The sequence below is a fragment of the Varroa destructor genome, unplaced genomic scaffold (assembly GCF_002443255.2).
Source record: "Varroa destructor unplaced genomic scaffold, Vdes_3.0 BEIS01000007.1, whole genome shotgun sequence".
NCBI lineage: Eukaryota > Metazoa > Arthropoda > Arachnida > Mesostigmata > Varroidae > Varroa > Varroa destructor.
The window spans coordinates 3,602,230-3,616,911 of NW_019211460.1; the positions used below are offsets into that span (position 1 = coordinate 3,602,230).

The 14,682-nt window shown below is 37.8% G+C and overlaps 3 protein-coding genes across 7 annotated transcripts in view; 1 reads left to right on the forward strand and 2 right to left on the reverse strand.

The window, feature by feature from the left end:
• Positions 1–8,475, reverse strand: part of LOC111254480 (uncharacterized) — a 19,539-nt gene extending 11,064 nt beyond the window's left edge. For 2 of the 5 annotated variants that reach the window (XR_002675043.2, XM_022815368.2), the window contains exons 1-2: positions 8,334–8,475; positions 6,168–6,433 (exon numbers count right to left, since the gene is read on the reverse strand). The gene's annotated coding sequence lies outside the window, so the exon portion shown is untranslated. Of the gene's footprint in view, positions 1–6,026; positions 6,047–6,088; positions 6,147–6,167; positions 6,434–7,328; positions 7,550–8,333 lie in introns of those variants that run through there. The other 3 variants (XM_086974359.1, XM_086974360.1, XM_086974361.1) reach the window with 3 other exon arrangements.
• On the forward strand, positions 5,105–8,644 carry LOC147754205 (translation machinery-associated protein 7-like). Its single transcript, XM_086974362.1, has 2 exons — positions 5,105–5,318; positions 8,010–8,644. Exons 1-2 carry the CDS (start codon positions 5,224–5,226, stop codon positions 8,107–8,109), a joined length of 195 nt encoding a protein of 64 aa, XP_086830488.1. The 5' UTR covers positions 5,105–5,223; the 3' UTR covers positions 8,110–8,644.
• Positions 8,645–12,802: 4,158 nt separating this feature from the next.
• LOC111254126 (succinate dehydrogenase cytochrome b560 subunit, mitochondrial-like) lies at positions 12,803–14,664 on the reverse strand. Its single transcript, XM_022814664.2, has 2 exons — positions 14,238–14,664; positions 12,803–13,386 (listed from the first exon to the last, which is right to left on the reverse strand). The coding sequence occupies exons 1-2, from the start codon at positions 14,506–14,508 to the stop codon at positions 13,154–13,156; spliced, it is 504 nt and encodes a 167-aa protein (XP_022670399.1). The 5' UTR covers positions 14,509–14,664; the 3' UTR covers positions 12,803–13,153.
• Between the last annotated feature and the right edge of the window lie 18 nt (positions 14,665–14,682).

Here is a 14,682-nt window from a genome sequence, read left to right on the forward strand (position 1 = left end):
ATATAATCACTTCCGAACAACTATGACTATATATAGCCCCCCACCCAGTCGTTTGATTGTTAGTTGTCAGCGATTAATGCAAATTTGATGGCAACTTGATAGGATCGCGAAAGGTGAAACAATGGACGATCTAGCTTGCCACTTCTTGAGGAGTGTGCCGCTAGTGGGAGGAACAGGAGCTTTTGATTTTGACAGTAATCGGCCGGGCAAGTGGCTAAACGGAATGGCGTGACAGCCTTAATCGAACAAGCCGGCGACACCGTGATAGATGTCATCCATTGATTGATGTCCTGCTGCTTTTCGGAGTACGAAGTTTGAGTAAGAATTCAAAGATTTGCAGTTGCGGAACGAAACCGAGCCATAACTGCCATCTGTCTTAAACGTTCGTAGATCCACCCGCACAGCTTTTAACTACGGTAAGCCACTGTGCATCCTGGAACATGCTCCCTTGTCTGTTCTGATGTATATAGACTACTGCAATCGTTTCGGTTTTCCTTTCCCAGCTTGTCACATTACAACTCAGATCGTGCAAGAGGCACTGTCGGGCCTTTAGCATCGTTACGGAACTATAGACGCTGCCATTACGGATAACACAAGCTTTTTCCGGGGGTCAGTATTTAACATGTCACAACGTGTGCTATGCAGAGGACGCTATAGCCAACCCGCGGGCGAACGGGTTGGTAGACGTGACGATTTGCACAATTTCGGAGCGGCTATCTACACAGTTGCTGAAGACGCTCGGCTCCTTTGTTCTTTCGATGCCCCTTGCGATCGCCTTTACAATGAACACTATGCTAAGACAGGTCTTAGGCGCAACACCATTCGCAAAACCTCGTTGCCCGATGGACCTCCGAAGCTGTGCCCAGTCCGACTCTTCGGCAGAAACTGATCCCTAAGGTAACAACATTTCTTTTACGTTGGTCAACAAGATTGAGTGCTGGATCCCGTAGTCGGTGAAAAATATGTGATTTCAGCGAGCTTTTGGTACATATAGTCAGTAGGCGCCAGCAGTCATTACTCGTAACTGCTATAATACGCTCGTATTTATGTATATACATAACTGGACCAAGCCAGAAGAATATAGAAGAAATATATATATATATATATATATATATATATATATATATATACAGGCTTTATCTTTAGAGTAAAGAAGTTTTTTTATACTTTTGATTTAGTTCAGCTGCAAAGGATAAGGCACTCAATTGGGGAAAGGCAGTGTTCGGATAATTATATTTTGTAACGGTCCAAGATCAAGAAACACAGCCAGATCCTAGTTATACAAGGATTAGTCCAGTTTAATGGACATAAATTTTGTTCTGAAAAGAAACGGCGAGAATTTAATCTGCTGAGAAGTTGGGTCAGCCTGTTGTATCTCTTCGTTTACGAAGTCAGCTATATTAATTAAACAGCTAAAGTTTCAAATTTTTGCGTCATACTAGAGTGGGCCAATGTAATTCTTGTTTCTGTTTTCTGCTCTATGAAAAGGACTGTCTGCTTCAGAAATGAGAAAATAGATAGAATACTTCGCAAGCTAAGCGGGTGTACATCTAGGTACCCCAATGGAGCCCAACTAAACTTGCAAACAGTGGCAGTAGATAAATATGAACGCATCGTTAGAAGAAGCACAAAACCTAACTTTGCTCCTTCTTATTCCTACAACAGTAGGCGCCCCGTAAAAACAGCAATGATTCAGACCTCCACTGCCAGCTTTTCGCTGGTTCGAATATCGTGTTATTTTACATAGTATACTAGGATCATCGCTTTTTGTGGTAGTCAAAGTTACTAAAGTGGTAGCGGTCTACAAATAATAAATCGAGTGGATTTTTTGTTTAGTAAAGGTAATTCATTGTCGAGAAGCAGGCTGGGGTTCAATCGTCTGTCTAAAATCAATGCTTTGAATAAACAGACTCTGCTTCTCAGATAGCTGTTTAACTATATAGACCGTTTAACGATATAGCCTATATCGAAAGCAAGTATATCTTTGGCAAGCTGCAAAGTGCATTTTAGAAAATCTCTGTAGCATAAATATAAGGGATTCGCTGCCAAAGGGATAATTATCGAAACATGGCGCACACATTCCCTCAATCCACACTGATATTTGACCAGGCATAGCTATGCTTACCAATCTGAACGTTTTTTTTGTCTGTGTCGACTCAACGCAGACATGAATTTTTGTTTGCGCTAAGTTAGCAGTGGTTAGCACGTTTGATGCATTGTACTGTTTTCTATGAGCAAGAATTGCTACCGCAATATTATTATAGCACTTCTGTCATTGTTGGTAGGGCCGAAATACTTGTAGTAAATGTATACACGGATTGTACTTTGAAAACTCCACACGAAAATTAAGGTCAATACCGATATAAATCTCATTGTCGTATCTGCAAAGGGGAACAAATGCTTTGAAAATTATAAAGCGATACCAGGAAGCACTCAGTTGCAAGCATAGGATGGGAATCTTAAGGTTTATAGCAGTCAATTTTGGACCTTATAAATTTGAAAGGAAAATCTCTTACACGTTAAGTACATAAACTACGATGCATCAAAGAGTTGCTCACACTGATTTTGTTTCTAGACTAGAAGATCGACACACTTCGTTAGTATATTAAGTATTTAGATTCATTTACCAGAACAATGATCGGATCAGTTAATAAAACAAATTTTTTCGTTATATAATCGTTAGTGATAATATGAGAGCTCACCGTTTCGTAGTATAAAATCTTCCTTTTGTTCGATCGGTGCTAATTAGACGAGAATGCGGGCTATTCAAAAGATTTATGGGTAAATACAATTTTGTGTGGGCTTGACACACGCTTAGTTGGCACGCGGATATAGTGTACACTATAGCAAATCGCAATATATAAGATAACCCCGCACGTTATATTGCAGCAATTTCTCAACCATTTCTGAACCCATATGCATATTGCATAGATATTGAAACGCGACACGCTTACATCTCTGTAGATGTTCTACTTACTCATCACCTGAGCCTTTTTCCACGTATTAAACACTCTCCATTTTTAATGAGTTACTACTTGGAGAATATTTTCATACACCTTAAAACGATGCGACATACGCGATTTAGCGATAAACAAATAGTTGCGTTTCGTGATTACGCCATGTCCAAAATTGATGAATTTTTGCGTGTACTGGATAATCGCTTGTAATCGACGTTTGTTTTTGTAAAAAAAGTGGGGCTTTTGCTACATACGGGCGAAATTCTATAATAATCTGATGTGATCTCTATTTCTCCGATGAGATTGAATAAGTTTATGTATCGAATGTTCTACGATTCTTTCCAAATGGAGCAACAGGCTTTCTTTTGCATTTGGCTTTGGGTGAAAAGTAAGATCCTCATTTTGGCAGGCCTGTAACAGAGCTCACAGACGAGTATGGGGATAGGATGAAACGACTCACGCCTGCTAAGTGCCAATTCATGTTCAGAACTAGCAGGTGGGAAATAGAAACGTCAGCTGACCGTTGAGGTGTCAGAAGGAGGATAGGATGAAACGACTCACGTCTGCTATGTGCCAATTCATGTTCAGAACTAGCATGTGAGAAATAGAAACATCAAGTGACCGTTTAAGCGTCAGAAGGCTTTTAACGGTAAGGTTTGTACCGCAACAACTGAATGTCTAGCAGAATAACACCGATGAACAACTGTGTCAGGAAGCCGTTTGATTGTTTATTATGAGTGTATTCTGTCCGGCTCCATGGTCACTAAGGAACACTATTAAGAAGTTTTAAGAAGGCTGCGCGAATCTGCTCAATGCAAAAGACCATAACTATGGCCCAAAGAGTCTTAAGTCCCACTTGACGACAATGCGTCGGTTCACACTTCACAACTACGACAGTAGGTCGTGCAAAAAAACTCGATTTGTGTGTTGCCAAACGTTCATACTCACCGATTCTAGCCCCTGTGACATTTTCTGTTCTTAAAACTGACAAAAAATCTTAAAGACAAGCGTTTCGATAAAAAAAAAAGGAGACTTGCTGACTGAGCTAAGGAATACCCAGACGACGGAATTTGAAAAATACTTTGAGGACTGGGAAGAACAGTAGCAGGAATGTGTTGCATACGGCGGGGATTACTTCGAAAAGTAAAACTCGAATTGGGGCTATTAAATGAAGATATATCAATTTAGAACAAAAGACTCGTCCATTTTTGAACAAAGGATTATATATGTTGATCTATTTGGATAGGATGGAAATGATACCGAATGTAAATTTCCTAACGGTAGAGGTAATATTATTAACCATTAATTCGTGAGAAATCTCATGACCTCTCTTGACCAAAATCAAAACATGGATTTAGAATTACCAACTTAGAGTAGATGTAGCCTTTTTCAGTGTCTTAAGTACTTCTTGGAAGTACAATCTATAAAGATTTGCTTAATCGCTGATATCTTTAAAATACTATAATGCATCTTATTACACTCTCTTAGCCGCTATTTAGTAATTCGCATGTGGCGTAAAAAAACCTTTTTTTTGTCTGTCTTAGTCGTTTGTTTTCTAGTGCCGTTATTAACAATATCATTTATACTGCCACGCATTACCCTATAGTGTGAGTATTGGCTAAGAGGTTTTAGCTCTAAGCGAAAATTTTATCTGTAACACATTTTTTTTAGTAAGACGATTTTTAATCAGACACAAGACTAAGCTATATAAAGTCACACTATCCTTACCTGTAGACTACCGCAAGTACCTTTTTTCTATTTGAATCTTAAAGTAATATTTATACTAAGATTCGAATTGCCGACTGTCGCTTTCCATCTACACATTAATAACAGTTCGTCTAATTATTATAAAAGTGCCCGTCCGTATATAGTCTCGCTTTACCAAGTCTACTAAGCAAACATTAGATTTTTCTATACTGCAAGATTTCTAGGTGTATAAGCGCAATACTAGGATTCACGTGAGTGTTAAAACTCTTTGTGCAACCTTTATACTAGCCTTGTCCATAAAAAAAAGACCATAAATAAGGCCATTATGTTAACTGTAACTTACATCATTGTATTCGATTGGAGGTATTTTTCCCGCCATTAAATTCAAATTTATAAGTTGGCGCCGAAATACTGCGGCTGCATTGAGAAGTCGTTGACGGCGCACATTGCGTATTATGAAAGCCGGTTTTACTAAACTTGACTGAGCGGACCGGTTTCTTGCCTTTAGTAAAAAGTTTCGCTGTCGTGGCCGGCTGTTTGAAAAAAAAAAAAAACTAAGATGTCGGGTCGCGACGGAGGCAAAAAGAAACCATTGAAGGCGCCCAAAAAAGAAGACAAATTTCTAGACGAATCTGATCTTGAATTCAAAAAGAAGTAAGTTATTCGAATTAATCAGGCGACGTATTCTAAAATCAACTCCCTCGTTCATCCGACCAGTATTCTGTGAACTATGAATATCTCTTTGGGTTCCATATTTTAGCCTCATGACAGAAGGCGAAGTTGTACTTTCTGTTTGTAAACTTCATACTGGGAGCTAAATGTAGCTTCAAAGCCCAACGACACTTTACATATAAATCGTTCTAAATGTATGTTTATTAAATTAAAATATGAGCACTTTCTTAGTATATGATTCATAAATTCGCAAATGTTTCATGCCTGTAACCAAACTTCAATAGCCGGCTAAATGTATATAGGGAATTGAAATTGTTGCTGTCATCGGTGTGTGAATAAACTTGGAAAAAACATACGCATGCGATTGATTGCAATCCAGTATATAATGAGATCGGTTTAAGTTCGCAAGATTCAGAGCGATGTTGTCTTCCGTCTATGGTTTGAACAGTAAAACAATAAACAAGTTTGCAGTCTAGTGTTGTTGCATTCAGAGAACAAAGTTCATTATTAGCAAAGTGAGTTTAGCAGATGTTTCTTCCTGTGTTTATACGACTGGTCTGTGAAACTCATCGATTATTGTACAATTTTCCTTCTTCATCATTGCTTATTCTACTTCAAAACCCTGTTCATTTGACTGATTTTTTCGGTCATATTGCAAACGGAAATGCTCAACCTCAAACCGCACAGTACCTTTCTCTACACCATTTCTAGCACACTTAACACATTGTCAGCGTCTTATTTCTGCCGCATACCTCTGGTATTCGTCTCTCACTGCAAACGGAGATTAGAGAACATGACTGGACAACACCACACTGCTTGCCTATTACCCACCTGCACATTCTGATCTATGAGGCGTAATTCTGGGTCGAGCCTCGTATTGTTGTTGGCTTGTGTTGAGTGCTTCTATCGGCTGTCTTCTTAGTGGCTCTACTGAAAATCTTGCTTTCGTTGCTTTCTGTGTTACGATATTGTCTTGTTGACTGGGGCTGATCCATCAAGAACGCCAATCCAACGAAAGCACCTCCCACTGAAGTTTATAGAGGGCCTAGCGGGTGACTGCCACCTTCGATTCTGTGGAACCCATCTAACTGTGGAATCTGTGATAGAATAGACTTGTCTTAGTTCGAACATGCTCATTGCCATAGCTTTGCTTATATGGATGTTGTGTTTTTTGAATAAACCTGCTGGTTTGTTCTGGGATGTCTCTTCGCTTGGTTTGCGATCTAGGTTATTTACTGAGTGAGTAGCTTTACACTAGATTTTGTTGTCCGTCTCCTGTGCCCATGTTTCGCCACTTAAGGTTTCCTACGAAGTGGTCTATTCCAAAAAACTATGGCTGTAACATGTATACGATGTGTATGTACGCTGTTATATGAATTCTTGGTGAAACAACCGTAGGGTTAACTGCAACGCGGTGTAGTCAGATTCAAGATCCTTCGGGTGAGGCTAATGTATATACACCTGTGTATCTCTTAGATGTTTTAATCGATGTCAAAAAGGGCTTAACCAATCATCTGAAAGAGTTGCTTTAATAGCAAAGAATTTATCCATCCGTATCCAACATATAGTTCTCATATTATTAATCGTATGCTGTTACATTCTTCATTAAACATCGCATGCTATGCTACGAAACAGGACGAAACTATTGCATCGTGATCTATGCGTCTCGATCAGTTATGGCTTAACTGTATTGCGAAAACTTTGCTGTCTTTGTTGCCAAATTAAACCTGGGTCCCTCCCCAATTATCGGGCCAAAATACGATAGTAGTAGTTATTCTTAAATAGCAATCTATACTTTAATTTCAATTTAGTCATCGATATTTACTAAGTAAATGCGGGCTCCAGGCAAGGCTGATTTTGATATTGGTTGCTGGTGATGCAATTAATACTGCTGTTGTCGTCCAAGGGACCTAATGATATATTTATTTGAATATGATCAGCTGTAAACTAATGGTTGATTGCATTTTCTAATTTATCAGTCGATAGCGTTACCGTGCAAGTACGTTTGTCTCGCTTAATAGAGGCAATATACTGTGAACCATCGGACGCGGTTGGGGTCAGGTATACCTCTGGAGCATAAATTTAGCTTTTCCACCAAATGGTCCTACAATATATATGCCTTAAAATCAGTTGTGCTGTGGTGGTCCCTTTTCAAACTAGCAACGTCGCTTCATCTTCGTTTATTGGAGAACAGAAGGATATACTACCTGGACCTAAAATTCAAGATCATGATAGGTTTTTCAAATTAGCGTAGCTTTTCGAAAGCAAAACTGATTGAACATTATTTTATCATTATGTAAGGTAGGAATAGAAAATGATGAAAGACAGTTGTCTGCATGATGGTTCTTCTTAGAGTGTATAGAAGTTCGGACCTGAAGCCGACTTTTAATGTTCTGATTATTAATACTCGCTGAGTAATTACACAAATCATCAGGAGTAGAACTAAGTTTGTTAATCATGCGGAGTTGAAATAGGTTTGATATTAATATTTGTAAGCGAAAAACTTTTTGGAAACAAAGAAGCTTGCATTCCGAGGAATAGGCGGCATCCAAACAATTTGTTCAGCCAACAATAAACGTCGGCAAGTGAGCTCTTGAAATCTTAATCACGATAAACTATTACAATCACTATTCCTTTAGTTAACTTAGAATCGACGTTGTCTTTATTTTTCAGGCAGCAGGAAGAGCAAAAAAAAATGAAGGAAATGGCAGCCAAAGCGGCTGGTAAAGGCCCCCTTGCGTCTGGAGGTATTAAGAAATCTGGAAAGAAGTGACCAACTGATCTCATGGAAAAATGCCTACTTTGTACTAAATCCTATTCACTAGGGACGTTATTCGGCAGCGTTATATATTGAATAAATACAGCGTTGATTTATTTCACTTGAAAATAAAGTACGAGTAGTGGATAAGACCAGCGACGCCTACAAATATTCTGAACAATACCAATACAAAAAAAATTAATGCACAACGTTACTAGTTAATCCAAAAAAACACGTACCTCAAATGAACATTAAATAGTCTTTCTAATAATAATGCCATATAACTGATACACTCGTATTTAGTATGTGTATTATCATGCATTAAGTCAGGGTAAATGAGTGGCTTCTCGAATATAAGGGATAGAAGTAGAAGCTCAGTAATATAAAGGCAAAAGAAAAACAGGCAGACAACTCGCGAAAGCAGCAGTATATAATGGGTCGTAAAGTTCAACCTTTGCAGACGATGTTACATGGAAATATACGGCAAAGATAGCGCATCTAAGTACTACGTTTAAAACTGACTGGAATAAAATATGCGATAAAAAAGTAAGGAGGCATATTATTTTCTGTACATTCCTGTTATGAATATATGTATGCCTGCAACTGAAACGAATACATTGTGAATGCTCATAGTTTCTGAGGTTTTCGCAATTCGTGCCGAAGACATTAAATGTGCTTTTTTTTTTATTTTGATTTCTTCTCTTCTGGCGAACAGCACGACCATGTTCTGCCTTCTTGGAAAGGGATTAATCCTGCTGCATAGGTTGCTATCCAAAGGTTAAAGCGCGAGTAGCCGTATTCTATAGAGGAATACACAATGTGTAGATGGCAATGGGGTATCCCCGTTTATATCACAATGGCCTGGTCTCGACGGTGCACAATTACTATACGATGTGTGTTATAGTTGTATAATTTGGTGGCTAAATCAATTAAATGTCATCTCAATAATATAAATGACCTCTATAGAAAGTTGAATGTAATACGATCGATCGAATTTTCAGTATTTAGTTTGTGGGCCACACGAAATGCGGTAGACACAGTGGGCAGAGGGAGCCCACAAAATGAACAGTAGAAAATGAATAACCGCAGGTTCCATCTAAGGTTTATTTGAAGCCTTAAGTACATTGATCTCCTTTGTCTGATTATAATTGAATCGGAGCTACATTTGTCACAATGACACGAAACAATATATCAGAAATAGGACCATATATAAGTACGGATATAAGTAAGGAACATATACATGTTCCTTCTATATATATTTTCCAAGTATAGCATAACGTAATAATAATAATTATATAATGGATAAAGCTCCTGACGAGCTAGCATAATAATCTAGAAAAAATCATCAAGATGCTTTCTTCTTAAACAACAAAAGCACAGACCTGTCAAATTGACTCTTAGTGCAATGTGTGAGCCTTCAATTCTAAATAGATGGTATTCCTGTTGCGGATCCAATAGGATATTATTCTCACAGATTACCAGCGATTGCTTCAATGGTAACATTGCTTTATAGAATAGAACATGAAGCACTATCAACTCTGCGCCGACGGGTAATGCGTTCTAATGACAACAAGAGCTAACGGTTAACGGCGGGGCCTAAAATATAGACGTACCATGGCTACTTCTGAACGAGCTCCTACTACCTACGCACGCTGCTGTCTAAACGCGACGCCACACGACATTTTACGTAAAAACACAAAGTTTATTATGAATATCACAAGAAAAGCTGCAAAAAAGTGGGCGCAGTTCGAGGCCGAGCCAAACGGTTACAATTTAATAATGTAATAAAAAATCAGATCACTGCTGAATTACTTTACTCCCGATTGTCGATAAGGGTCAAAACAGGTAACAAAATGATAGATCTTGCACTGTATAGAAAATTGTTTTTCTGAGCTAGAATAATATGCACAATGCAATATTCTTATTTCGTACATAAACAAAAACAAGAGAAAGGAAAGCGTAGGGGCTTCCGCGAACTAGGCGAAGCGCATGCCACGCAAAAACGTCATTTACAGAGGTTGTAGTCGGTATTTCTTTTGGCTGTGCACTCAATACGCAGATAGTTACTGCAGGAATTGTTACGAAATATTTTTTAACCTGAGTTGTTCCCTAGTCTACTAGGCATGTTCATATAGCTTTTGCCTAGTATTTCGAAAAAATCATTATAAATTATTTCATCGCGATAAATTGTACATCTAAAAACAACATGCCTTACAAGCGTCGTTCGCACATGTGTGAGGGTTTATCCTTAATTAGGCTTGTGTTTCATATTAAGGACACACATGCAGGCAATGGTTGCCTGTAAAAGTAGGGCCAACTGGCTATAAATGATCCAGCTTTTCCTATTAAAGGAACGCATCACAATATTATGATCAACAACACAGTTAATGCAATAGAAACTTGTTAGCAGTGTGATTCCCAGATTACGTGTTTAGGTAGTAGCTGTCGATTTAAGGCTATGGGTGCAATACTTTTACCAGAAAGTTGTTCTTGTCTAAAATATATGCCCGAACATTTGTGAATTGAAAATTTTAGGTAAATTCTTATTATCTCTCTATCTAGTATATTTAGCACTGACTGTATTTTTCAATAACTTTTTTAATTATCAGTGTTTACGTCGTTAGCGTACCTCACGGCTTTGATATCAGGATAAACATACACAGATAAATTCGTATAAAGTATGCAAGCGAAGATTTCTTATACCTGCCTAGACCACATAGTCGACTTTTAATGCGAAAAAGCCTATCGTTAGCTCTGACACAAAGATTCCGATGGTGAAGATCAACTTAATTAGGCGAAGTCCTAGTCGGTACTGTGGCGAGATACCATTGAGCAGTTTCGATCTATACTTATATAAAGAAGAATCTTTACTCGTGGGTGAAGAAGAAATTTGTATGTCAAAAGCTTCTGGTTACCTGTCGTTGGAAAGTGGAAAAGCACTGAATTTGTGTTAATTCGTTCTATCTAGACTTGCTCTTAATGACTCATAATCCCCCTTTTTAATCACCGAAGGGACGTAAATAAAAATTACCGCGTCTATGGTCATGTATCCTGCTGTTACTGAAACTAATTGCCTTATGATCTACATTCATGAAGGTAGAACATAAACGTCTTTGACAAAGTTATGATTGCGTAGAATTATGTCCAGAATATGTTCTGAACCCGTCCTATTGTCATGCATACGCGTGAAACTTGTAATACGATTTGTGCAAAGCCACCTCTTATGCCAAGTAATGAGTTTGAAAAACGGCTAGTAGTAAGCACAGAAGGTGAAAGCCATATATACTCTATTTGTCAGTTGGTTGCCCTATGTTGAGGAACTAGTAGTATCGGCCGACAAAAAATATGCTGAAATTGAAATCATGCATTTACAGAGTATTTAAGTTCATATTCGGCAGTTATGTTATTCCGAGAGAATTGAAACACACGAGAGGCACGATCTATCTGGTACGAACGCTGAAGGCAGCTAACAATTCCATTGCAGAGCTAAATTATAGGCGCAATATTCTAATAATGTTGGAATATTTTTTCATCACCACGAGAAATTTGGCACCAAGCTTTACGTGAGTATTATTTCTCCCTTCTTGCAGCTTTAAGGCGAAACTTAATGGATATGCAACAGGTTATGTACGTTGTGTGTACAACTCATAGAGCCTGTGGGACCACGCTAGGTTTACCCTGTACTTCATGTGATAGCATAGTGACTAACATTTTCGTGCTGATGTTTAGGGCTGTTATAATATCGGTTCGAACCCGGGTATAGTCGGGCAATGTTTTGTTGTGGCAGCTAGCTGTGTGATAGAGGGCTTAACGGCTCCATTGATTCCCTAGGTATTTAAAATTCTGATTTTTTCTTCAAAATTATTTTTTTTGTAAATATATATAGTCGATGGAGGAGAAAAGAACGGAGTTATTTTAAAGATAAAATTCTAAAGTTTTTGAGTGAATTTAATTGCTTAATAAACCACAATTTGACTTTGGCGTGATTAGCTACCATCAAGAAGTCTAACTTGGATCGATTCATTAACTTGGCCCAGTTTGAACTATATGCACAATGTGCGCAGTTCAAAGTGGCTTAGGCCGCACGTGTTGGCGATTTTTCGTGAGAATGTTTGCAGCGCTCGAACCGAAAAATAATATTGTATAAACACAAAAAAAAATTCAACTTTTGCTTTACGTTCCTGATAAAAGTCCGCTTTATGTCTAGTTACTACATACCGTAAATATGTGTAGTTTTTCTATAGAATAGCGCCGAATATACGAGATAGTAGGGTAATGTTGAGGACAATATTAAGAACAAAAACAATATTTGGAGCTATTCTTCCCTGTCCATTAGACCAGAGTTGTTAATATCATAATGCTAGTAAACATTTTCGGGCGCATACTATTTCAACATTGTACCATTTAATATTTGCTAAAAAGAACAAACTATTTAATTCAATAGAAAATTTAGATAAAAAATACAACACTAGAACAAAACTGAACAATAGTAAGTCTAACATTATTCAGGTATTACTTTTTCACTCAAACTTATATCTTTTCGGAAATCTTGCGAAAATTATGTCTATCTTATTCTACATATTTATACGTAAGTAAAAAGCTATCCAGTCAGGTAAGCATGCTTATTTTAGCCACTATGATATTCAGTATTTTATGCTTATTGAAGCCTTGCAGTTTCCTTACAATAGAATACATCGAGTGAACGAACTTATATGTTATAGATACGCGCAGTATTCTTTATTTTTCATCTCTTTCACCAGCTGTATCTTTAGCTTTTTATCACCACTTTCCTACCCAGCGTATAGTCTTGGAAAATTCACTATAATTCTCTTAAGTATTTATTACCGTTTGTAAAGACATGATTTCAACATTTTACTCTGCGAGTTAATTGTTATTAATTAAAGATCCCTCTTATTTAAGATATCTCGTTTTATTTTAGATGTATTTGTTTGACTACTTCAAATTGCCCTCGCTAGGGCAGAATGCAAACTGGCCGTATTCCACTCCACATCAATTTGCTCTTTTTATATTATTTGCTGTCTAAAATTTTTCTCTGTGTCTATAGCATGAAAGTAGCGTAAAAAGCTGCGACCGTCGCTAAAGCACAAACAACCTTGCCAGAGGTGTACACTTCGTTGACCTTGAAGCCGAAGCCTAAATCCCAACAGAGATGTCGAATTCCATTAAGGTAGTGGTAGAATAAGGTGCCTGATGCAGCTAGTTTAGTAGGAATAATCAGGGCCGGTGAGATATGCATCGCCTGTATGGCAGCTACGCATTCAGGGAATTGGCCTGTAATAATAATTATCGTCAACAGATAGATAAACAACACAATTAAAGACGACAATGCACCGGTCATAACTTAGATAATTAAATCGAGGGTAACCCAAGCCGTCATACGCACACGCTATTACAAAAGAAAGGTTTTGAGTCTTCCTTTTTGGGCTTGGTTTGTTTACCTTTTTACAGTCTACAGGATAGGGTCAGTAGCAATTGACTGATGTTTTAGTCTGACTGATGTTTTCTTACATCAAAACGTTTCCTCACCTTCCACATAAGATATGTATACTTTTAAATAAATTACTTGTAATTTATATTTAATTTCATAATTTCTCCAAAATATAGCGGTTATGTTTGTAAAAAAGATGACTCCGGCTAAAAGCTTGACCGGTTGTCTATAACTTTTTTTTCTGTAGTACCTAAAGAAAAATTCTATTCTGGAAAGCCTAATAACTCTTCATAATTATAATAATAATTATAATAATAAATTATAACTTTTCATAATGTAAAACACTCGGTGGACAACTTACATAGCTTTCCACCGCCTGTTAACAGCAACGGTTAAATAAGACGGCTGGTAAATAAGACAAAACGTTCTCTTTAATCGTGTGTTTTAAGATTAAATTCATAGCTACCTTATTATAAAAAAAAAGCTATGTTTATTTTTTTTTTAAATAGCTCGTTATTTGTAATGTAGTATATAATATATTTTATACGACGATGCCAAAGGAACAAAACGCTATTATATATAGCATCTGTAGAACTTTTCAAATATTTCCGACTCTTTTATTATTGAATAAACATAATTAGTACTAAATGGTTTTACCCACGTTAATTTTTAAGGAAGTGTACTAAATGCTTACCCTTCATAGTAAGGGCGCCGAACGCAAAACCGTAAACTCCCATAGCCAAACCTAATCCGGTAATTCGGTGCGTGATTGACATCGCCATCGGGATCTGCCATTTATAAATACTTAGATGTGGACTGAGAGGTCGGTTGAGCGCCTTTTGCCGATTGAAAAATGGTTCCGTAGGACCGAGTGTCGATGTGGTCCTCAAAGCCTGTTGCAACGCCAGAGATTCCGGCATGGCCAAACAACGGCCGTATAGGCCTGCACGCAGGATCGGGTTCATTTTAAAGAAATGATCCTTAAAGAATCCACACAGACACTGACGAAAAGAACCAATTGAATTCAACTAATAACCGAGTCAGTTCACCTTTTTGTCTACCCGGAGGACAAGGTTTGTTTTGGCTTCCAGCAAATGCGCGATGGCATCGCTCTACGTTTAGCGTCGAACACAAACACC

Bases quoted from the DNA above. Each gene is read 5' to 3' on its own strand.
- LOC111254126 (XM_022814664.2), bottom strand. From the start codon at position 14,508: ATGAACCCGATCCTGCGTGCAGGCCTATACGGCCGTTGTTTGGCCATG. The intron at 13,387-14,237 runs GTAAGCATTTAG...TTATTATTACAG, and splicing joins CGGCGCCCTTACTATGAAGG to GCCAATTCCCTGAATGCGTA.
- LOC147754205 (XM_086974362.1), top strand. From the start codon at position 5,224: ATGTCGGGTCGCGACGGAGGCAAAAAGAAACCATTGAAGGCGCCCAAA. The intron at 5,319-8,009 runs GTAAGTTATTCG...TTTATTTTTCAG, and splicing joins GATCTTGAATTCAAAAAGAA to GCAGCAGGAAGAGCAAAAAA.